The sequence below is a fragment of the Brassica oleracea genome, chromosome C3 (genome assembly GCF_000695525.1).
Source record: "Brassica oleracea var. oleracea cultivar TO1000 chromosome C3, BOL, whole genome shotgun sequence".
Taxonomy (NCBI): domain Eukaryota; kingdom Viridiplantae; phylum Streptophyta; class Magnoliopsida; order Brassicales; family Brassicaceae; genus Brassica; species Brassica oleracea.
The window spans coordinates 40,436,678-40,462,209 of NC_027750.1; the positions used below are offsets into that span (position 1 = coordinate 40,436,678).

At 34.5% G+C, this 25,532-nt stretch overlaps 2 protein-coding genes across 2 annotated transcripts; both read left to right on the top strand.

The window, feature by feature from the left end:
* The first annotated feature begins 13,656 nt into the window (after positions 1–13,656).
* On the top strand, positions 13,657–15,215 carry LOC106330609 (uncharacterized mitochondrial protein AtMg00810-like). The gene is made up of 2 exons (XM_013769050.1): positions 13,657–14,433; positions 15,036–15,215. The coding sequence occupies exons 1-2, from the start codon at positions 13,657–13,659 to the stop codon at positions 15,213–15,215; spliced, it is 957 nt and encodes a 318-aa protein (XP_013624504.1).
* A 2,009-nt stretch (positions 15,216–17,224) lies between these two features.
* LOC106332831 (probable serine/threonine-protein kinase WNK3) lies at positions 17,225–20,404 on the top strand. Its single transcript, XM_013771320.1, is given in 9 exon segments — positions 17,225–17,347; positions 17,439–17,476; positions 17,573–17,800; positions 17,879–18,102; positions 18,330–18,487; positions 18,577–18,742; positions 19,569–19,694; positions 19,783–20,276; positions 20,278–20,404. Coding segments are annotated over 9 exon segments (1,548 nt in total). The 5' UTR covers positions 17,225–17,278; the 3' UTR covers positions 20,323–20,404.
* The last annotated feature ends 5,128 nt before the right edge of the window (positions 20,405–25,532 follow it).

Sequence of the window (25,532 nt, forward strand, 5' to 3'; positions counted from 1 at the left end):
AATATTTCCTCGGAATTCATCGGTTTTTTCCGAGGAACACATTGTTTTTTCCGACGGAAAAGGCTAGAATCTTCGGACTGAGGTTTCCTCGGAATTCCGTCGGTATATTCCGAAGATTTCATTTTCCGTCGGAATGTCCGTCAGAATACCGCTGTTTTCTGGTAGTGGACTAATTATGATAACTGCCACTGGCACTCTTGATATAAAATGCATTGTATTTTATATCATTTTAGGAGTCCCAGATGTATAGTGAACATCTTAGAATTACATGCATAAATTAAATGGTCGAGCATGAGAACTATAAGAAAATTGTAATTTGCTTCGATATATAAACATGATAAAATTACTACGGATCCACCTCTGTCTAACTTTACCTCTGTCTAACTTTTAAAGATGCATGCTTCAGTATATTACATCTAACTGTGTACACAATATATTAAGTTTAAACAATTTTTTCCGGGGAAAACATTATATTGTGTTGCATGTTATAGTCCGTTGGCCAACTTTTTAAATTTGATTATTACAGCAAATAATAGAATATATTTCATAGAAATGCATGATGCTATTTCCTACAATTATGTATATTATTGTCGTGTGTGCCATTATGATTGAATTTTAGCGCTATAAAAAAACATACCTAGAAAATGAATTCGTTATTTCGATATTCAATCACGCTAAGCTTGCCTGACAAGTTCAATCTTGCAAAATATTGTGTAGTTAGTGCAAGATTGAAGCAAATTTAATATCGTGATGGGTTTTCGGTAAGGGTGGGCAAAAAAACAAACCGAACCGAGTCAAACTGAACCAATCGAAACCGATCTAAACCAAACCAAAGTGTACTATCAAATAGTTGGGTTTAATATTTTTTCAACCCGAACCAACCAAACCGAAACTGATCCGAACTGAACTAAACCAAACCGAGAAATTAATATGTTTTTTGTTGTGGAACTTAGGTAAAAGTTCTTCTGTATTATTCATAAACATAAGGAGCCATTTATATATATAGGGAATTACACCGTCATAGAATAATGGAAAGACTAGAGAAAGGAAATACAAATATGGAAAGAGTACAAATCATAAACCAATAAGGAAAAGGAAAACTAGGGTTTGCTGTCTCTCTCTCTAGGCGCCGGCTCTCTCTCTCTCTCATGGCCGCCAGCTCTCTCTCTCTAGTATTGGCTGGTTATGGACATCCACAATATGATTTACAACACTCCCCCTCAGATGTCATAACCATACAGAGTTTGTAATACGCTTTGGATATTGCCTCATTAAAACCTTACCAGGAAAACCCAGTGGGACAAAACCATGGTGAAGGAAAAAGAGTACAACACGTATTACTCCACATGTTCTGAACATCACTGAAGATCTTTCAGCCTACGCATCCCAATCTGATGCGTGAGCTTCCTGAATGTGCAAGTCGGAAGTGATTTGGTTGTCACTGGAACGCACTTGGACTACTTGGACCTCGCCGGCTTTCTGTAGCTCGTGAGTGAAGAACTTCGGTAAGATGTGCTTCGTCCAGTCTCCTTTGATGTAGCCATCCTTGAGCTGAGAAATGCATGTTGCATTGTCCTCATACATCACAGTTGGTGCGTCCTTGCCTTCGGACATCCCACAATCAACTCGAACATGTTGGGTCATGGACCTCAACCAAACACGCTCGCGGCTGGCCTCATGTATTACCAAGATCTCCGAATGGTTTGAAGATGTGGCCGCGATCGTCTGCTTCATGGAACGGCCATATCACCATGTGTAAACACATAGTCTGTCTGTGATCGAGCATTGTGTGGATCCGAAAGATAACCTGCATCAGCAAAACCAACTAACCCTTCTTTGTTTTAGTTAGTATAAAATAGCCCCAAGTCTTTCGTTCCTTGCAGGTAACAAAGAACATGTTTAATCCTGTTCCAGTGCCTTTGGGTTGGACAAGAGCTAAATCTAGACAATAGATTCACGGCAAAACATATACATGGTCGTCTGTGACTAGCCAGATACATCAAAGCTCTTATGGCACTTCGGGACCAAGGACATCTTCATCGTCCATCTTAGGACGGAACGGATCAGTGTCTAGGCCGAGGGACCTCACGACCATGGGTCTAGATAATGGGTGAGACTCGGCCATATTGAATCTCTTGAGTACCTTTTCTGTATATGTCATTTGATACACAAGGATTCCATCTTTAATGTACTCAAGTTGTAATCCCAAACATAATTTTTTTTTCCTAGATCTTTCATCTCGAATTCTTTCTTAAGATATTCAACTGTTTGAGAAATCTCTCCAGAGGTTCCTAGAATATTCAGATCATCAGCATACACTACTATGATCACAAATCATTTATTGTCGAATTTCTTTATAAAAATACATGGACTGATCGGGTCATTCTTATAGCCCTCTTTCACTAGGTACTCACTTAGTCTATTGTACCACATTCGACCTGATTGTTTCAATCCATAAAGTGATTTGTTCAACTTTATACAATGTTGTTCTCGAGAACTCAATTTGTTTTTCAAGTCAATACCCTCTGGGACTTTCATATATATATATATATATCTCATTATCTAGTTGACCATACAAGTATGCAGTTACTACATCCATTAACCGCAAGTCTAAGTTTTCTCTTATAGCCAGAATTATCAGGAATCTAAAAGTAGTAGCATCCACCACAGGGGAGTACGTCTCCTCATAATCTATTCCTGGTCTCTGTGAGAATCCTTGTGCAACGAGCCGTGCTTTATATCTCACTACTTCACCATGTTCATTTCTTTTCCTCACAAAGACCCATTTGTATCCAACTGGTTTGACATCATAGGGTGTCCGGATTATAGGACCGAAGACACCTCTTTTCTTTAAAGAATTTAACTCCACGTTTATAGCTTCTTTCCATTTGATCCAATCTGATCGTTGAGTGCACTCATAAATAGACGTGGGTTCATGATCCTCGTTTAAATCCATGAGTTCAAGTGCTATCTTGTATGTAAATATATCATCAGTGTCGACATTCTTTCTATTCCATTGTATCCCAGACAAGACATAATTTATTGAGATCTCATTATTATCAGGACCATCAGTACCATGAGGCTTGGCGTCCCAAGCATCAGTGTTAGGCACATCAGGACCGTCGGCCATGTCTAAAACCATAGGATCGGACGCGGCCACATCTCGGGTAGGATCGGCCGCGGCCATGTCTGGTGTTCTGGCTTCGGATTCAGCACCTTTCTTTGTTTTCCGAGGGTTCTTATCTTTGGAACCTATTGGTCTACCACGTTTCAAATATTGTCTAGACTCTGTAGGAACTTTATTGTGTCCCTCTTGAACATCAATACGAATTGGTGCATTAGCATCTAGTATATATGACTTAGTCACTCTTTTCGGGTCAGCAAAGGAATCTGGCAATTGATTAGCTAGCTTTTGTAAATGTATTATCTTTTGGACTTCTAAATCATATTCCTGTGTCCGAGGATCTTACCAAGATAAGGATGTTTGATTACATGTAATTTCTTTTACCAGCTTATTATTATCTCCCCCTAATGTTGGATGTTCAGATTCATCGAAATGACAATCCGCGTATCTGGCCTTAAACAAATCACCCGTAGTTGGCTCAAGATACTTAATAATGGTGGGAGAATCAAATCCAACATATATCCCCATCTTTCTTTAAGGTCCCATCTTTATTTTCTGTGGTGGTGCAATAGGTACATAGACGGCACAACCAAATGTCTTAAGATGAGATATGTCTGGCTCATGACCCGTAAGCAATTGTGATGGGGAATATCTATGTTCACTAGATGGCCTGATGCGTATGAGTTCAGCCGCGTGAAGGACGGCGTGTCCCCAAGCTGACACCGGAAGTCTCGACCTCATAAGCAATGGTCTAGCTATTAGCTGTATGCGTTTTATAAATGATTCGGCCAAGCCGTTCTGTGTATGTACATGTGCCACAGAGTGTTCCACACTTACCCCCATGAACATACAGTAATCATTAAACGCTTGGGACATGAACTCACCAGAATTATCAAGACGTATAGTCTTTAAAGGAAAATCTGGAAAATGAGATCGTAAACGAATTATCTGAGCAAGCAACCTCGCAAACGCCAAGTTGCGGGTCGACAGAAGACATACATGCGACCATCTCGTGGACGCATCAATGAGAACCATGAAATATCTAAATGTCCCACAAGGTGGGTGTATTGGTCCACATATGTCTCCTTGTATTCTTTCCAGAAAGTTTATCATTTCCTTAGTCACTTTAACTGGTGATGGCTTAACGATGATTTTCCCTTGTGAACATGCTACACACGTTAGGTTCTTAGGAACAACTCGTTTCTCTTTCAATGTATGGCCATTAGTGTTCAGTATCAACTTTCGCATCATGTTCGAACCGGGATGGCCAAGCCGGTCGTGCCAAAGAGTGAAATTTTTGATGGCCTCTTTGTTAAAAGTGGCATTGGCCTCAATCATACTGACTTTAGTATGGTAAAGACCAGTAGAGAGTGCTGGTATAGATTCTAAGACTTTCTTATTGCCTTGGGCGATTTCAATGATTTGAAGGAACTCTTTGTTTCCTTCGCCCTTAGTCTCAATATGAAAGCCATTCATTCGAATGTCTTTAAAACTCAATAGGCTTCTCTTTGAGCTGGGTGCATATAAGACATCAGATATCTCTAGATACGTACCCAAAGGTAACAGGATGTTAGCCTGGCCGTGGCCTTCAATGAGGCTAGTTAGACCTGCAATGGTCGAGATGTTGGCGTTTCTTAGTGTTAGGTTTATGAAGTATCTTTTGTCTCTTAAGATCGTGTGGCTTGACCCACTGTCCACTACGAATACATCCTTGTTATCGTTCATTTCTAAAACAAGATTCATAGAATGATATTTTAGAGACTTCATAGAAAATCAGTCATTTATTATGTTTTAATAAAACAGGTTCAAAGAAAACAAAAACATAGAAAAACACCAAAGCAAAGAACACAGAAAGTTTTAGAACACAAATGTCGAAATCAACTTCAATCTTTTAGACAATCTGAAGTTTCATATTCCATAAGATCGTCTTGGTCATGATTGAAATCATCTTCACCATCTTGATAGGTCATGTGGGCTTCAGGATTCTTCCCTTTCAAACTCTCTTGGTAGAGATCAACAAGATGCTTGGGAGTCCTACATGTCTTAGCCCTATGGTTACTCATCCCACACCTATGGCACACGGATTTGGTCGAGTGTTGCGGTTTAAAAGATGTCTCACAGCCTCGACCATGACAACGGCCAAACGAGTGTCCTTGGCCACGGTCTCAACCATATTGATTCCCTCGTCCGCGGCCAAAAGAACTTCGACCACGGCCACGTCCTTGCCATTTTCCAAGACCACGGCCGTGTTGGCCACTGCTTTGGACGTGATTAGCTTCTTTCTTGGCCTTTGTGGCCGCGTGTGCTTCAGGTAATGGGGATGATCCAGGAGGTCTCATTTCACTGTTTCTCATCAACAATTCATTGTTTTTCTCAGCGAGCAATAGACAAGAGATCAGATTAGCATAAGTCGTGAAGCCCTTCTCACGGTACTATTGTTGTAACAACACATTGCTTGTGTGGAAGGTGGAAAATATTTTCTCAAGCGTATCCTTATCCGTTATATCCTCACCACACAGTTTTAATTTCGAAACAATCTTAAATAGGGATGAGTTATACTCGTCCACGGACTTATAGTCCTGGATCCTGAGATTCCTCCAATCATAGATAGCCTTTGGTAAGATCCCCGTTCTCTGGTGATCATATCTTGCTTTCAATTCTGTCCAAAGGTCTAATGGATTCTCAATGGTCAGATACTGATCTTTGAGACTCTCAGTTAGATGATGGCGAATGATCAAGATGGCTTTGTATATATCTTTCTCACTAGCATTATTGTTCTCGGTGATACATTCACCGAGTCCCTTGGATTTTAGGATGATCTTTGCATCAAGCACCCATTGTAAATAATTATCTCCAGAGAGATTTAGGGCAGCAAAATCCAAGTTGTTGATTTTCGACATCTGAAATCATATGTTTTATAATTTAGATTTTTAAAAGTGTTCATGTGAATGCAATCAATATGTTCAAGCAATTCGGTTTATAGGTATGATACAAACAGGTCATTCGTATATGATGCATACATGTTCAATCTTAGCATTCGGTTTCTAAATGCAATCAGATCATTCGATTATGCATGCATGATGCAAACAAGCCGCACAGCTACAAGATATGATCAATCCTAGTATTCGGTTTCTATATGCAATGAGAGTAACCGTGATCAATCAATCAAGTATGCATTAATTTTTAATTACTATCAACTTAACGGATCATATTCAATCAATCAAATTCGATTTAGGGTTTTGCACAAGTTGAAAACGTGTGAAGAAGATCTATCAATGCGGTTTCAATTTCAAAACGGATCAAGCAATTCAGTTTCAAATATTCGATTTAATCAAGTAATTAATCTTGTATACGATTTTAATTTCAAGATACTAAGGTTTCAATCAAACAAGCAATACGATTTCAATTTGAAACATTCAATCAGTTTTTATCAATTTAATCAATTAATCAGATTCAAGTATGAATTTAGCAATCCTAGTAAAACGATTTATGTGTGATCATATTCAATCTCAATAACATTCAAGTAATCAAGCAATCTAATAATTTCGATTTCAAGTATTAGGGTTTCGATTTTAACTTTAGATCACTGGGGTTTAAGGTTTTATAGTTTTTGATCTTGTTCATTATAGTTTCGATTATGGGTTCAATGATTACTCATTAGGGTTTCGAGTTACCTTAACCTCAGATGTGTTGAATGGACCACCAATGAGATAAGGATCGTGAGCTGAACGTTGATGTTGAGTCACGGACGGATTGCTTGCTGATCGGGAATGCGAGCTGGACGTGATCGTGTCGCGAGCTGAGCTGAGTATCGGGTCGCGAACGTGCTGATTGCTGAGATCGTCTGATGCGAGCTGGAACAACCCGAGACCGTCTGTCACGAGCTGAGATCGTTGCTGAACACGGGATCAAGGGTTTCACGATCGGGAAGAGATGGATCACAATCGGATTGTATGTTCTCGATCGGGATGGAGGTTCGACGGCTAGGGTTTATCGTCGATAGCGTTTAGCTTAGGGTTTCAGAGTAATCGTGCTGATAACGTGTTGTGAAACTTAGGTAAAAGTTCTTCTGTATTATTCATAAACATAAGGAGCCCTTTTTATATATAGGGAATTATACCATCATAGAATAATGGAAAGACTAGAGAAAGGAAATACAAATATGGAAAGAGTACAAATCATAAACCAATAAGGAAAAGGAAAACTAGGGTTTGCTGTCTCTCTCTCTAGGCGCCGGCTCTCTCTCTCTTGTATTGGCTGGTTATGGACATCCACAATATGATTTATAACATTTTTGTTATTATTTGAATTAAAAATACTAACAATTTACAATATACTAAAATACTAAGACAAAAATCACTATTAACTTTATTAACGATGTTGAATTTTTTTAATTTTCTATTTACTTTAGTTAACTTTGGTTTGATTGTGTTCTTACAAATAAAAATATGTGGGGTTTTAAGGTTTTTATTTCAGTTTTATATTGGATTTACTTTACATAGTTTATTGTTAAGATGCATTATTAACTATGTTTTTTTTTAGTTTTCTATTTACTTTAGTTTACTTTAATTTGATTGTGTAACCTTTTTGTTTTTTCTAAAAGTTTTTGTTTCAATTTTATATTAGATTTAGTTTACAAAGTTTATTTTTCATAGTCACCAACGTCATGATCATGTTTTAAAACATGATTTTTCTTAAAAGAGCTAAATTAAGGGAATCCGATTAAACCAAACCGAAACACAAATCAAACCGAATACAAATCAAACCGAAAACAAACCAAACTGAAATCGATCCAAACCAAATTAATTATGTTTTACTTCAGTTAAAAATATTCTAGAACCGAATTAACCAAACTGAACCAAACCCAAACCGAACCAATAAAATTACCAAAGTGCCAACCCCTACTTTTTGGATCTAATTCGTTTCAAATAGGCTAAATATGGTATAAAAAGATTGATCACTAATTATAATATATTTCTTCCGTTTTTGCCATGAGCACTTATTGACTGGTCTGCATCATTGATTTACTATATATATAGCTCTGATCTCTTTCGATTAAATCATTCAGCTTTTAACGTTTGCAAATTCTAAAGTTAAAAATGGCCGGTCTTGATTTTGTTTAAAGTGTGTTTAGGTAGATGCTGATATCCTTTGTTATTCCTCTTAATAGGATTGAAAACTATGAGTTTTGAAGACACTAAACAGCCCATGTGTTGTCAAAATATTTGTTGCTTAGTTGATTAATCTTATAAACGTCCACTTCATTATGTACGATATGGTTTGTTATGTAAATTTAGTTTTATTTAATTTATGTTATCCTTAATTCGTATTTAACATATAGACTTTTTATGTGCGCTGATATTTTTCATGTAAAATATTAATTATATATCAATAGAAATATCCTAAAATTTGAAGTATTTAATTTAATTCTCTCCTCGCGCAAGGCGCGGATCAGATCCTAGTTTGGTTGTATTTTAACTGAATCATAATTTATTTTGGTTTTCGATATATTACAATCATATTATTTTTAGCTATATTTACTTATTTAGTTCGATTTGATAAAAAAAAGAGCTATATTAATAGTTCGATCATCCTATTAGTTTGCGAGGATGGTGGGAGAGCTGATGGAGGTTTCGGATCAAGGGAAGTCTAGGTGGTGATGATGGTGTGTTGCTTTTTTTCCCATTCGTCAAGAAGAGAATTGTAATGAAGATTACTAGGCATAAGAGACGTATTATGATCATCACTTGCATGTCTGGATTCTTCAAGTTCTTCAGTATTGTTTTATTGTGAAGCTTTTGGTGCGTCCTCTTTCGCCCTTTTGTACATATAGAGCCAAGTGTCTCCATAGACCAAAACTAATGTCCCCTCAATTTCATTTTTTGGAAAAATAGATAATATTATATGATTTATATTTCACAAAAAAATATCTAATGAACGGTTATTCTTCTGGTTTTACTTTTCGTTAATTGAAGACCACATAAAAAATTCGTTTTGAATTTTACGAAAGAGCGTCTTTTTACATGCATCCCCTTATTATTAAAAAAAATATTTTTTTTAAAACTAACTTTTATTTAGTGATTTATTTACAAATATATCATTTTGGCTGCGGTGGCATCACCACGTATCTTCTTAGCTTTCAAATCTAATAGACCAACACTTATTAAACAAATTACAATATATGGCATTAGTATTTATATAATATATTGTTATTAATAAAATAACTACACATATTTCTTTTAGAATAGTTACGCATATTTCGTCAACAAGACAACTTCTTTTGATTTCTTGCAAGATCGGTTATTTCTTTCAGGGATACGCCGACCCAAATTTTGTCATTAAATCTGGGTTGGTTGAATTCAAAATACGACAAGTTAGCAAGTTGCATGATTCATATTAGAGTTAACCGGGATTGTATAGTTGGTTTAGTATTAAGCCGTGTATTTAAATCGGTTTTTTGTAATATATAAACAGAGTAACAGACTCTGTAACTGAATAACAGAATCATTTTTTCATCTTCTTCGATTCTTCTATCATGGTATCAGAGCTACTGAGCTAAAACTCAGTTCTCGATCTTCGTTTCCGCATTTCATACTCTCCGATCTATCGATTGTTCGATTCTGATCATTCAGTCAAGAACGAATTTCGATATGGTTACTCTTCGACGATCCACTCGACGTAGCACTCGTGTTGCTACACCGGTGACAAAGACGGCGACTGCAAAAAGAAGACGATCTATTCCAACGACTTCTGACTCCGATCTACCTATTCCGGTGAATCTACCGCCGACTTCATCTATTCCGGTGAATCTACCGCCGACTTCATCTATTCCGGTGAATCTACCGCCGACTTCATCTATTCCGGTGAATCAACCGATGAATCCTTCGTTTCCGGGAAGTTCATCAACTCAATTTGCTCCGATGACGAAGTTTCCAAGAAACTCAAACACGGAGCCTTTCTCTTTCGATGGGATCCAATACTCACCATACTATCTAACGAATGGCGATAATCCTGGAGCTGCGATCATCTCTGAAACTCTTGATGGTACGAATTACAACATTTGGAATCTTGCGATAACTATTGCGTTGGATGCGAAGAACAAATTAGCCTTTGTTGATGGATCACTTCCTCGACCTCCTGAGTCACATCCGCATTATCGAATTTGGTCTCGTTGCAACAACATGGTTAAATCATGGATCTTGAACTCAGTTACGAAGCCAATCTATGGAAGTATATTGCGATTCAACGATGGTTCCGAGATTTGGAAAGATCTATTGACAACGATTGTATCAACTCACTCAACAAATCTGGTCTCTTCATCAAAGCTCTCTAGATCATTCTACGTATTATACAAAGCTGAAGACTCTTTGGGATGAGCTTGATGAAGCGGATTGTGAGAAGACTTGCCAGAACTGTGATTGCTGCAAAGCAACTCATACGAAGACAGAACATGCTAAGATCATCAAGTTCCTAGCTGGCTTGAACGAATCTTACTCTACTGCTCGTAGTCAGATCATAATGAAGAAACATGTACCAGATCTTGCTGAAGTGTACAATCTTCTTGATCAAGACTACAGTCAACGTACCATCAACCCTGTGTCTAATGCTTCAGCGTTCAATATGGTGAATCGAAGTCCTGATGTGTTTCAAACCGCAGTTAATGCAACACATTCAGGTTCACAACATTGCTCAAGCAGACCTTTGTGCTCGCATTGTGGCTACTCTGGTCATACAGTCGATAAATGCTACAAGATACACGGTATCCTCCTGGTTTTAAGTCCAAGCGACCAAGTTCTGACAAACAAAATGCACCTGCGAAGCCTCTAGTTGCTAATATATCTCTTAATGAAGTTAATACTAATGATTCTCCATTCACAGGTTTGATGAATAACCTTTCCAAGTATCAGGTACAAGGAGTTATTGAATACTTCAATGCTCAGATGCAACTGAATGATGCTCCACAAGCTGATATTCCTTCAACATCTGGTGGAACCATTACCACTCTACCTGGTATGGCTTTCTCTTCGAAAACCTTATGTTTTGCTGGAATATTACGAGCTACTGGAAATATCTTGTCCTCTGAATCCTGGATCATAGATAGTGGAGCGACGCATCATGTTTGTCATGATAAGAGTCTATTCTCTTCTTTATCTGATATAGTTAATAGATCAGTGAGTCTACCAACTGGTCTAGGGATCAAGATAGTTGGTGCTGGTCAAGTGAAGTTGGATGAATCTATGATCTTAAACAATGGTTTATACATTCCTGATTTCCGCTTAAATCTTCTCAGCGTCAGTAAGTTGACAAAGGATCTAGGCTACAGAGTTGCTTTTGATGATGCTTCCTGTGTGATTCAGGATCTTACCAAGGGGTTGACGATTGGTCAGGGTGAAGAGATAGCCAATCTTTACGTCTTAGATAAAGCATCATTCGGAGAAAGATCTGTTCAACAATCTCCTTTTTACACAAATGTTGTTATAGATGCAACTCTTTGGCACCACAGATAGGGTCATCCCTCTGTTCAAAAGCTAGATTCTATAGCCAATGTGCTAGGAATTTCTCAAAGAAATAAAATGCCTTCTCATTGTGCTATATGTCCTCTTGCCAAACAAAAGTACTTGCCTTTTGATTTACAAAATAACATGTGTGCTGCAGCCTTTGATCTCCTGCATATCGACACATGGGGACCTTTCTCAGTACCATCAGTAGAAGGTTACCGTTACGTCCTCACGATTGTGGATGATCATACTAGAGTGACATGGTTATATCTCTTGCGAACAAAGGATGAAGTCATCAAAGTGTTTCCAGAGTTCATCACGATGGTTGAAACTCAATACAAGACCAAAGTCAAAGGGGTTCATTCAGATAATGCAAAGGAGTTGTTGTTTGTTGAATATTACAAGAAGAAAGGGATTATGGCTTATCATTCATGCCCTGAAACACCACAACAGAACTCCGTGGTGGAAAGGAAGCACCAGCATATACTAAATGTTGCTCGTTCTTTGATGTTTCAAGCGCGGTTGTCTTTGGATTTTTGGTCAGATTGTGTACTTACAGCTGTTTTCCTGATCAACAGACTACCTTCACCACTGCTCAAGAACAAGTCTCCATACCAGATGTTGCATATGAAGAAACCTGATTAGTTTGGGATTCGAGTCTTTGGTTGTCTGTGTTATGTATCTACATCATCAAAGAACAGACACAAGTTCCAACCACGATCTAAACCATGCTTGTTCTTGGGATATCCAGTTGGCTTCAAAGGGTATAAAGTACTGGATCTTGATACAAATACAACTTCTGTATCACGTCATGTCGTTTTTCATGAAGATATCTTCCCATCTGTGATCAAAGATTCAGATCTTCAGCATGACCTTTATTCGGAGACTGATGATGTGAATAAGACTCACACAGATTCTACTGATGTTCCTGTAGTTGTGAGTGGTGATACTCCTACAGTTGTGAACAAAGATATTGTGGTTGATAATCAAGTTCCTATAATTTCAGAATCTAGTTCTAGAAGACCTTTGAAGCAACCCGCATATCTGGAAGATTACTACTGCAACATGACTGCTACAGACATACCATATCCTCTTGCCGCTCACTTATCATATGAGAAGCTCACCAAGGGATATCGTGGTTATGTCTGTGCAGTTACAAAGCATGTTGAACCGACATCCTTCAATCAAGCAAAGAAATTTGATGAATGGATTAAAGCAATGAATGAGGAGTTAATTGCTTTAGAGAAAATTGATACTTGGTCTGTCTGTTCTTTACCACCAGGGAAACATGCTATAGGTTGCCGATGGGTCTACAAGGTGAAACTGAATGCTGATGGCACCTTAGAAAGCTATAAGGTCTACAGACATACCATATCCTCTTGCCGCTCACTTATCATATGAGAAGCTCACCAAGGGATATCGTGATTATGTCTGTGCAGTTACAAAGCATGTTGAACCGACATCCTTCAATCAAGCAAAGAAATTTGATGAATGGATTAAAGCAATGAATGAGGAGTTAATTGCTTTGGAGAGCAATGATACTTGGTCTGTCTGTTCTTTACCACCAGGGAAACATGCTATAGGTTGCCGATGGGTCTACAAGGTGCAACTGAATGCTGATGGCACCTTAGAACGCTATAAGGCTCGTCTGGTTGCTAAAGGCTATACACAGCAGGAGGGGATTGATTTTGTTGATACTTTTTCTCCTGTTGCTAAGATGAATACCGTCAAGACATTGATCGCTGTTTCAGCTGCTAAGAAGTGGAGTCTTACTCAACTTGACATCTCCAATACTTTCCTCAATGGAGATCTCGACGAAGAGATATATATATGTCTCTACCACCGGGTTACACTCCGCGAGAAGGGACAGTTCTGCCACCAAATCCTGTCTGTAGATTGAACAAGTCTCTATATGGTCTCAAGCAAGCTTCTCGTCAATGGTTTCTGAAGTTTAGTTCTACCTTGACATCACTGGGATTTCAAACCTCACATTCAGATCATACCTTGTTCATTCGAAATATCAATGGTATCTATATGGCAGTTCTAGTCTATGTAGACGACATTGTTATTGCTAGTAACAATGATGAAGCTGTGGATCAGTTGAAGAATGCTTTGAAACAGAGTTTCAAACTGTGTGATCTTGGTCCTCTTCGGTATTTCCTTGGTCTTGAAATTGCTCGAGCAAGCCATGGAATATCAATTTGTCAAAGGAAGTATATCTTGGAGCTTCCAGATGAAACATGGCTACTTGCTTGTAAACCATCTACAATACCTATGGATCCAAGTATCAAACTCCGAGCGGATAGTAAAGAACCACTACTTTCTGATCCTGGCTTATACAAAAGATTGGAGGGTAAGATGATGTACTTGATAATAACACGCCCTGATATTACCTTTGCTGTCAACAAGTTATGTCAGTTCTCATCTGCTCCCACCGCTACTCATCTCAAAGCTGCGTATAAGGTTCTTCACTATCTGAAAGGTACTGTTGGCAAAGGATTGTTCTATTCAGCTACATCTGATTTGGTCTTGAAGGTTTTCACAGATGCAGACTGGGGTTCTTGTGCTGATACTCGACGCTCTACCTCTGGATATTGTATGTTTCTTGGATCATCTTTGATCTCGTGGAAGTCCAAGAAACAAAATACAGTATCTCACTCATCGGCTGAATCAGAATATCGTGCTATGGAGTTTGCAGTACGAAAAACAGTATGGGTGGTTAATCTTCTCAAAGAATTCACGGCGCCACAACATCAACCTGTGGCTTTCTTTTGTGATTCAACCGCAGCAATTCACATTGCCAACAACACGGTATTTCATGAACGAACTAAGTGTTTGGAGATTGACTGTCATATTTTTCGAGAGAAGGTTTTAAAGGGTTTGATCAAGACACTACACGTTCGGTCAGATAATCAACTCGCGGATGTGTTCAGTAAGCCTTTATATCCTGCTCTTTTTCATAGCTTGTTAAGCAAGATGTCATTCTCTTCGATATACATGCCATCTTGAGGAGGAATATTAGAGTTAACCGGGATTGTATAGTTGGTTTAGTATTAAACCGTGTATTTAAACCGGTTCTTTGTAATATATAAACAGAGTAACAAACTCTGTAACAGAATCATTTTTTCATCTTCTTCGATTCTTCTATCAATTCAAGAATCCAATTAAACAAGGATGAAGATATAATCATGGCTTTGGTTATGTTGGCTACTATTGTCATCTTGGGGTATAATATTTGATAGACAGGAGTTCGCGGGTCAGAAGGCTACATCACCACCTAAGTATATTATATACTTTCTCATCCGTGACGGCTGTTCCGTCTCCGGGCCATAGATAGCAGATAAGTTAGTAAATTAAAGTTTTGGCATAGAAGATGTTCGATAAAATGCTAATTTTTATTTATGTTATAACAGGTTGTTGTTGATTCTGCAATGTCGACTATTCTTGCGACTCAGCTTATGTATTTAAGGACATGTATTGCACTAGAAGGTGTGTTAAGACAACCTTTGGCCACTTCTACAAAACATGTAATCAAGGTTGAAAAAGAGAAACTTCTTCATGTAGAAGAAACAGATTCCTCTACATTTTCTTAGAGAATTCTCTCATTCCAGGCTTGCACAACGGCGGTGAATCTATAAGTAGACATTTTCTGGCAGCTGGTTTTATTTTCTTCTTAGCTGATATAGATTTGTATTCTGTTTTTGTTGAAGGTCGATGACTCGTGTCCACAACGCGCTAAAATATAAGTATTAAATAAAAATGAGAAAAACTATAAAATAAAAATATTTAAGATTTAAAAGATTATTCTATAAATAAAAAAGTTCAACTTCAAAATGGAGTAATCTTATTCATTACTCCGTATTGGTGTTGAAAATAAAGTAAGGTTGAAATATATTTTACTCAAAAATGATGTTAGGACAACTCCAATCCTACTTCATTTTCAACTTCAAACATCATTATGGAGTAAAATCTTCTTCAATCCTACTCTATTTTCAACTCCAAAATGGAGTAATGGCTAGGGTTACTCTATTTATGGAGTAATCTTACCAATTACTCCATTTTGGAGTTGAATTTTTTTTTTATAAAATAGTCCTTTGAATCTTTAATTTTTTTATTTCTTACTTAAATAGTAATATTTAAAATGACACAATAACAAGAAAAAATAGTATATTATTTAATAATTTTACATAAATGCATAAAATATATATTTTTTTAAACAGAAAACATAAATAATTTCATAAATGTGACGAATAAGCTTTGTAAGCATAAAATAGTATATTATTTAATAATTTTACATAAATGCATAAATAATTTTACCCCTGCTATAATTTTACATAAATGCATAAATAATTTTACCCTGAGAGATTCTTGGATTAGATAGATCCTTGAACGTAGTAGGCTAGTATATCTGTTTGAGTGTGACATATAAATTAACTCAAAAGGGAGTTAGTAATACATTTTTTCTTTATAAAAAAACATCTCACTATTTTTCGGTTGTAATACTTTGTGATGTACGTGTTACTCTCTGTATTAGACCCATCTTGCACTTCCACACTCGGTCAATTTCTATCTAGAGACTAAGTTTATGAATACACGTTATGCTTACAAAGCTTATCCGTCACACTATCATTACAATCTTATGGTTTCTATTCTATCTTACCTCTCTCCTTATGCCAGTAGTGTCTACTTATAGCAGTGCTATTAGCTATGGCTTCTAGATGCATGCTTCCTCATCCCTGTTGCCTCATTAGCCGTTTGCTTTTATGTGGTCCCAAAAGCAAGCTTAACTTGACTGATTGGTTTACTCCGACTATTGTTAAGCATTGGCGTTCTCCAGCTGGTTAATTCGAAATCAGACTTCCACATCATGTTTTTTTTTGTAAAAGGACTTTCAACTTCCACATCATGTTAACATAACTTCAGACCAAATCCAGATGATAGATAAGCATATGACCATATCTGCAGAGCGTGCTTGTGTATAATATATCGCTGAACTGGTGGCTTCTTCAAATCAAGAATATGTATAAAAAACCTCGATATGGTATTAACAGAAATGTGGAAGAACACTTGAAAGACTCTTAAAAGAGAATAAGAGAACTTTACTGAGAAAATCCTAACCTCAATTTTGTAATTACCGAACCCCTTTTGACTTCTTATTTTTCAGTTTTGGGGTAGGTTTTTTATAGTCAGCTACAAGACTGTGACTTACGGAAGAAGAAAAGGGAAACTATTCATAGAGAGTTCTTCTTGATTCCCGTAACCGTAAACGAGAAACATCTTGAAGTTGACCGAGAAAGCAAAATAATTGACTAAAATAATGAAATCACATGACAATAAATAGGCAAGACAATAAAATAAAATAAAACAGATCCATGGCGGGAAAGAAGCAACAACCCACACCTCTGCCACGTGGTCTTGTCCAGTGGATCTCAGTGTCTACAAGAGAAAGAGAGAAGTCTACACCATTAAATACGAGTAGCTGGAAAAAGCTTAAGCTTGGTTTGAATGGCAGAAAAGTCAATTAACATCTAAGTAACCAATTAATACTCAAAACAGCTAAGTACTGTGCTTTAAAAATGTTCCCGAAGAGGTGCGTTTTCTTCTTTGACCAAGCTCTCTCTTCTGTCAAGAAATCCTCCGTTTTTGACCCTCAAGAATGAGACAAGACGAGGAAAACTCCGAGGAAGAGTTCGTAGAGATTGATCCCACTGGTCGCTATGGACGAGTCTGTTCTTCTTTGTTTTGTTTTCCTTTTCTAACAATTTTGTTTCTCCATTAATTTTACATTATAATCTTTCTTGTTTCTCACTTTACAGTATAATGAAGTTCTAGGCAAAGGAGCTTTCAAACAAGTGTATCCTTTTCTAACAGATCTCTGTTCTTGCATGAACTTTTTCACAAAAAACACAGTTACAAAAATGTTTTTTCTTTCATCAGTGCAATTCTTCAGATACAGAGCATTTGATCAACTGGAAGGAATCGAAGTGGCTTGGAACCAAGTTAAGCTAGACGATAAACTCTGTAGCTCAGAGGATTTAGATCGTCTTTACTCTGAAGTTCACTTACTCAAAACTCTTAAACACAAAAGCATCATCAAATTCTACACTTCTTGGATCGATCACCAACACATGACCATCAATCTCATCACCGAAGTCTTCACTTCCGGAAATCTTAGACAGTTAGATTCTCTTTTCTCTCAAATATTTGATTATGTTTCTGATATAATGTTAATCCGTTCGAATTCTCGACATTTTAGGTACCGGAAGAAGCACAAGTGTGTTGATCTAAGAGCACTAAAGAAATGGTCAAGGCAGATTCTAGAAGGGCTTGTTTATCTTCATAGTCATGATCCCCCTGTGATCCATAGAGATCTTAAATGCGATAACATATTGATCAATGGTAACCAAGGTGAGGTTAAAATTGGAGATCTCGGGCTAGCAGCCATTCTGCATCGTGCTCGCTCAGCTCATAGCGTCATTGGTGAGTCCTTTAAGCTTGTTTGTTCTTAGAATTCAAAGTTCCTTTTGTGAAACTATGGCTTCGATTAGTAACAAGTACAATACATTATAACTCAAACATAAACTCAAAAAATTAAAAATAATTCATGATTGGTAACATTTATAAGTTATACTGATAACTCAAACTTAATAAAGTGCAACTCATGTCACCAACTAAAACTATAATTGTACATGTTTGAAATTGTTAAGGTACTCCTGAATTTATGGCGCCTGAACTCTATGAAGAAGATTACAATGTACTTGTCGATATATACGCCTTTGGAATGTGTTTGCTTGAGCTTGTAACTTTTGAGTACCCGTATGTCGAATGTACAAATGCTGCTCAGATTTATAAGAAAGTTACATCGGTAAGTGATATTTCTCTCCAACCCTAATCCAACATCAATGTATGTGACGTATATTTATTTAGTCGGTCCATTTTATTGATGCTTGTTAGGGAATCAAACCAGCCTCACTTGCAAAAGTTACTGATCCGCAAGTGAAAACATTCATAGAGAAGTGTATCGCAAAGGTCTCAGAACGCTTGTCAGCCAAGGAACTACTTGATGATCCTTTTCTGAAATGCTACAAGGAAAAGACCGAAAGTGTCACATATTACAAAGGTAATCACTTAGAGCACCTCCGACAGAGGTTGTTAAGGTCGGGTTATTTAATAAAAAGTCCAAAAAAATTTAAAAAGAATAAAATGATAATATCCGGTTCCTCCGACAGAGGTTGTTAAAGAAGGGTTATTTAATAAAAAGTCCAAAAAAATTTAAAAAGAATAAAATGATAATATCCGGTTCCTAAAAGAGAGTTTTTAGAATTGGTAAAAAACTCTAATGTGTCCATTTTTTATTGGCTCCTCTTCTCTCTCTCTCCTCTTTAATTCTCTCTTTGTCCTCTCTTTCTAGCTCTTTCGTATTTGTCTAGTAAATCAATTTTTCTACACAAGCCCCAAACATTAATTCTCTCTTCTTCATCATGTTTGATTTCGTGGATATATTATCTCAATTTAGGGATTTTCATGTTCTGATTTGGGAATTTAGATTTCTTCAAATTTGAGAATCAGTCTAAGAAAGGAGACATTCACACATCTAATCTTTCTTAAAAACCCATGAGGGGTTTTGTACCATTGGACATGACAAAATATTGCAACTCTAAAAAGTTTTTAAATTACAAAATTTAAAAAATTTATAATTAAAATAATGATAAACATCTATGAAAGGTTCTTACCATTGGAGATGGTCTTAATATATCTTCTGTGTCACATCTTACAAAGGTAACCATAATCTTGATATATCTTCTAAATATTTTTGATGATTTCTTTAATCTTGGCTGTTGGATCTAGCCATCTAGGTCGATCTTGTAGATCTACTAGTCCTTCTATGTTTAAACCAATAGTTCGGTTTATATATTTTATATACTATATACATGATTTCTATACAGAAAACGGATGCAATGGAAGAGAAGTTGAAGATAAACCCTCAGATTCTGCGGTAGGTTTATTAACCGTAGAAGGTCGTAAAGACCTCAACACAATCTTCCTAAAACTACGTATCACCGATTCCAAAGGTTTCAATCTTTTGTTCTTTAAACAAAAAAGTTTTCATTATCACTATTGAATCTTTCTTTTGATAACAATTATAATATGTTAATACAGGTCAAATCCGTAATATACACTTCCCATTTAACATAGAGACGGACACATCTTTCTCAGTAGCCATCGAAATGGTCGAGGAACTAGACCTAACCGATGATCAAGACATCTCGACGATCGCTAAAATGATTGACGCAGAGATACATTCACACATTCCCGATTGGATCCCTTCTGGTCTTAACGGAGATTATTCAACCATGCAAAGATGTTTATCTTCTCCTGATTCGCTGCGTTTAGATAGATTTCCCTCAGGGAGAAAAGTCTGGTCCTCTCCTAAAGCTGGAGATTCACGTTCACCGTTCGCTCAACGTTCTAGTTCTAAGCTTTCGTCGCCTTCAAAAGGACGCATCAATGATAAAGAAGTTGGGATTGTAGTTGAGAAACTTGAGTCTTTGTTGAGGAAACAGAGAGAGGACATTGAAAAAATGCATCGAGATCAAGAACGTGTTGTTTGTGAGTTTTTGAAAGAGTTTCCTCCTGAGATCTGTGAAGAGGCTTTTGCTCAGATTGCAAGCCATGGATTCCGACAGCTTACTGTGTTAAATTCGTTTGTTACAACATGAGTACATCTCTAGTCAATATTTATTTGGTCTGCAATATTATGTTATACTACACAATAATTAAAATGTGCTTGGTGCAAACTATGGAAGTGTGACTATTATCGTGTAAGGATTGTTATCATTTTCGTTAGATTTAGATCCTTATTACTTCGTTCGTTAACTCTAATTTTTATGAAGGGTTAGAACAATAAACGTAAGAACACACCATAGTTTAACGAATTCCGGGTCTTGAACCGGTATGCTTTGTGGGAGACTATCATCCCAAACTTCATTATGAGTAAGAGAGTACAAGCTAACCACAAACTCTGATTGCCTTGTAGATTCAAATACAAGAACACCTGAGGAGATTATGTTAACTTTGGCTCAAGTTACATGTATATTGTATATACTCTCATAGTCTAAAACGTTTCACCTATTTTCATCAACTCACAAGCAATAGCTTTGGGCTGGTCAATAACCAACATTATTGATCTTAAAATATTAAAAATAAACTAAAACTAGGATTTGATCCGTACATGCGGGTATTTTCTTATTTTAATATGAGTCAAAATTTTATTTTGTAAGACAAAATTATAATTCTTGTCTAATATGTTATATATTGTATAGTTCTATAATTTGAGATGATTATATTATACAATATTTATCTTTTTGCACTTTGTAATTAGTTGTTAATCAATATCAATTTATTTTTATAGTGTTTGGTAAATAACCATTTTACGTAAAGTAACTAGATGGATATATATACGTCTTCACGAATTGAGTAAAGTGAAAAATAAATTTTATATTTTTGCTTACATTTCGTTCGTTATATCATATGCACTTTTTAATTTTAAAAATTAAATTATAAAACTATTTCTATTACAAATATTTATATTTTGATATTATCCTTATTAAATAAAGTATTATTATATTAAAATTTTGGTTTGACGTTAATTAAGAAAAAAAACTAATTTCATTCCAAAAATTTAACCATGTAATGTGTTAATAAGTACATTTTAATATTTTATGAAGTTAGATGGAAAAATATATCATTTATTGAGAAATGGTTGCAATCCAATATTTTCAGGACACACTTAAATCTTACTAGATTCTAACCCGCGCTAAGCGCGGAATTGTTTTTACGTTAGAGAATTTTGATACTCAGACATTAGGGTTTTTGAACTCCCATTTTACAATTTTAAAAATCTGTCACATGTTAGTCTAGTTTTCCTTTATGTTTACGACTTATGACATCATCAACTTTAGTATTTTGTTTCTCAACAAAAATGTGAAAGTTTGTATAAGATTTGCTTCAGATTACTATATTATTATCGGTTTACTCATTAACATCATAAGATAATATATGATCCAAGTTATTAGAAACCATATTACTACTAATGTCTGTATATTTATGAGACTAAATGAAATCAGCAGGATGTAATACTTAAAAGTTAAATCTAATATAAAATTAAATTATATCTAAAATAAAATAAAAACCTATAAAACAATCTTGGAAACCATCATAAACTAACCAAAACCAGTTTATAGTTTGAAAAATAAGAAATCAAAACAATAGCAAACGTGAGGACAAATACAACTCATCCTAATGTAGTTTTCAGTATGCATCATTGTACTCTAGGTTGTTGAAAACAGGGTGTCAAAACTACATTCATAATTTTCATCTTTGTCAAAAATCAACAATTTAATTCATTTTTGAACATGGGGGAAAACGTTTTTTTTTTTGCACGAACCATTGATTTTTACAGTCTACATAATAGATATTAACAATTTTGTTTTAATAATGTATCAAATTTTAACTATAAAGTTTATTATGATAGTATACTTACAGTTTCATCTGATAATAAGTTCCAAAGACTCTCTACCAAAAGTAGTAAATTTAATTCCAAGAATAAAGAAATTGAACTTGGATGCTCCATGATTCACCCAGAAAGTAGGCCCTAATAAATTGTATTTACGTTAAGCAAATAATTTTGGAAATAAGGAAGCAGTGAGTTAGCCGTAGTGACACTGGGTTCATTAAACCGATTATAGTTTTCTTAAAATTTACTTTTAAGAATATGATATCTATGAGTAAAATTTGCTACCCTATAATTCTGAAGCTGTTAGTTCTAGACTTAGGAAATACTTATTTTTATATAAAAATAATATATTACCAGTATTCTAAACATACCATATTTGAAAAACTGAAAATTTAAACACGCTTGTTGGATTATATTTCTAAAATTGGAAAATTAAGTTTATGGTTAAGATTCATTCTTAAAAGCTTAGATTTCAAATAAAAAGACTTTCAGAAAAATGGCGAGATTTTGAAAAGATTTTAGGTTTTTATTTTGTCCTATTTAAGTGGGATGTTTCAAAGATTAATGAATATATATAAAAGACTATTTGATTTGATTATAAAAAATATTTGATTTCCAGAAAATTTTGATTAGTTTTTGGGAATGGTATTGGCTACTGAATAATTAATTAATTTCCGATAATATTTCATAAAGAATGAGAGATCATTATTTATATTGTTTGTATTTTGGAGTTGTCAATATATGACAAAGTGACGTCTAATATCCTTGGGATAATTTATTGAAATAATTTCCGTATAAGAAAAAATAATAGGTTAGCAAAAAAAAAGAAAAAAAAAATGACATGATATACTATAGGTAATTAATGTTCATCATAAACATTGAAATGTCAGAATAAGTTATTTCCATTAATAAAAAATGTTTTTTTTGTTACGCATCAATAGTCTAAATGATATATATTTTTTTTCATAAAAGTTATGAATAATAGAAATATATATAACTTACGCTCATAATAATGTCTTATGTAATGCAAAATAGTTAATATAAGAATGAGATACATAAGTTAAAGCCTTAAAGGCTATGCTAAATCACAATTTAGTTGGATTCAATTGCATTACGTAACTTAAATCATGCAAAACAGTGATACAAACATATTAGTATAATAGTCTGATACATATAACATAGTATTTTAAACCGGTAAATAGTGTTATCAATTAGTATTGATTTGATTAAAGTATTTTTTAATGACAGGTTTAAATTAAGTAGTTAGGTCAACATTAGTTAGATTGTATAATGAGAGTGTATATTAAATGATAATATCCAGCACAGGTCCAAATTTAAATGACAACCTTTCAATAGTAGATAAAAATTAGGACCCTAAATTAATATATAAGATGCCTTTGACGAATTTCTAAGATTTAAATTTTTTTTAAAAAAATTATTACTTTAATAGATTAGATGCAAGAACATTGAGTAACAAAAATAATATCTAGATAAGATATCAATTTTGAGTTCATTATACTAAACTATATGAAATTTGAAATATTTTTATCAGCAAATGGAAATTTGTAATCATATTTTTGAAATTATTTAATAACTGATGACATAATATTTTTAAAAGAAAAAATATTTATCTAGGAATTTTAAGTCGTAATTTAATAAATACTCTCATTTAGTTTTTGAATTATTCTTCTTTTAACCCAAAATTAACTAACAAACTGGATTTTGACCCGCGTAAAAACGCGGATTATGTTTTTTTTATAAAAAGCCAAATAAAATGATACAATCATAGGAATAATCTTATCAAAGTTTTTAGGGTTGTGTAAAATATCCACACCCGAATAACTGAACAAAACCCAATCCAAAAAATTATATCGAACCCGAATCAAAACTGATAAGATATACGTATATCCAAAAATTTGTATATAAAAAACCGGATATGAATCCGACCCGAATCAAAATATTTCGGATACCCGAATAACCAATTTTATTTAAATATATTAATTATTTTTAAATCAAATATTATAAAAATATCCAAAATACTCAAAAATTCTCAGAATTATCTAATATTTGAAAGATATCTAAAATTAAATATCCATGAATATTCAAAAAATACTCAAAACACCGAAATTACCTTAAATACATGTTAGTGATCTCTATCCAAATAGCTAAGGTAACTAATTTCATGTTAATTTTAGATTTTTAGCCTACAATAGTCAAATTTATATGTTGCATATTTTCTGGACTTTAAGGTATATAGAGATTTTGAATTTGTTTATATAATTTAAATGGAAATCTGAATCCAAATTGAACACGCAAAGATTTGAATTGAATCCGAATCAAAATTTATAAATAGTCGAATAAAGCTTAAATATATAACTCTGAAAATTTTAAACCCAAATAAACCGAACTTATACAGATGCCTAAAATTCAAGTAGACCCGAATCAGATCTTTAATGATTTAATATTACTAATTTTTTTTTTTGAATATATAGTTAAGATCCGAAATATTATTGTATTGATTTCATATTTTTATATACATTAATCACATGTATTTTTTGTTTAATTTCAGGTTAGTATTGTTAAAAATTAGTCCAAAAAGTTAAATATTATATATGGTTAGTAAGTTTGGTCAAAAATAAAATTTTAAATTAATAGATATTCTAAATTTGTAGAAAATATGCAATAGTCAAATAATATCATGCCTTCTCCGAGTGATAAGCCATGTAAGTATTATCAATATTTGCTTAGATATATAAGATTTTAGGTAAGACTTTTACACTATTAAAGATGAAAAATTAGTGATTTATATATATGTATTTATTCTTATATATGAGGGATTGATTCGTGAAGGTATATTTTAAATATTCCAATAGTAGTTAAATATATTTGAAGTTGCATTTTAATATTCAAATATATTTAAAGATCATGTTTACGAATTGGCTCCAATTATATGGTAAAGCTGTTACAAACATAGGCTTTAGTTTATTTATAGTGTTTTAAATATTGTTACATGCTTTGTTGGACCATTTAAAATTTAGGTGACATTTTATCAGTAGATAAAAATAAGTTCCTGTTTTAATAAATTAGACTAGATCTCGATACGCGCAACCACACAGATTTTTGTTTTCATTTATTTTTATATAAATATTTTGTTTTCAATTATAAATTGGTATATATTATAATATATGTGTCTATCAATTTTTAAAACATAATAAGTTTACGGTATATTTTTTTATTGAATAGATTGTTTTAAACTTTTACATGTATTTGTATCTTCTTCTATATATATGTTTTCGGATTATTATTTCACTATTAAAATCGTAACTATATATATAAAGATTAGTAAAATATTTTTTTATTGTCATATTCAAAGATATTGTAACATTCCACAAAT

Bases quoted from the DNA above. Each gene is read 5' to 3' on its own strand.
- LOC106330609 (XM_013769050.1), top strand. From the start codon at position 13,657: ATGGCAGTTCTAGTCTATGTAGACGACATTGTTATTGCTAGTAACAAT. The intron at 14,434-15,035 runs GTATTTCATGAA...ATGTTATAACAG, and splicing joins TTCACATTGCCAACAACACG to GTTGTTGTTGATTCTGCAAT.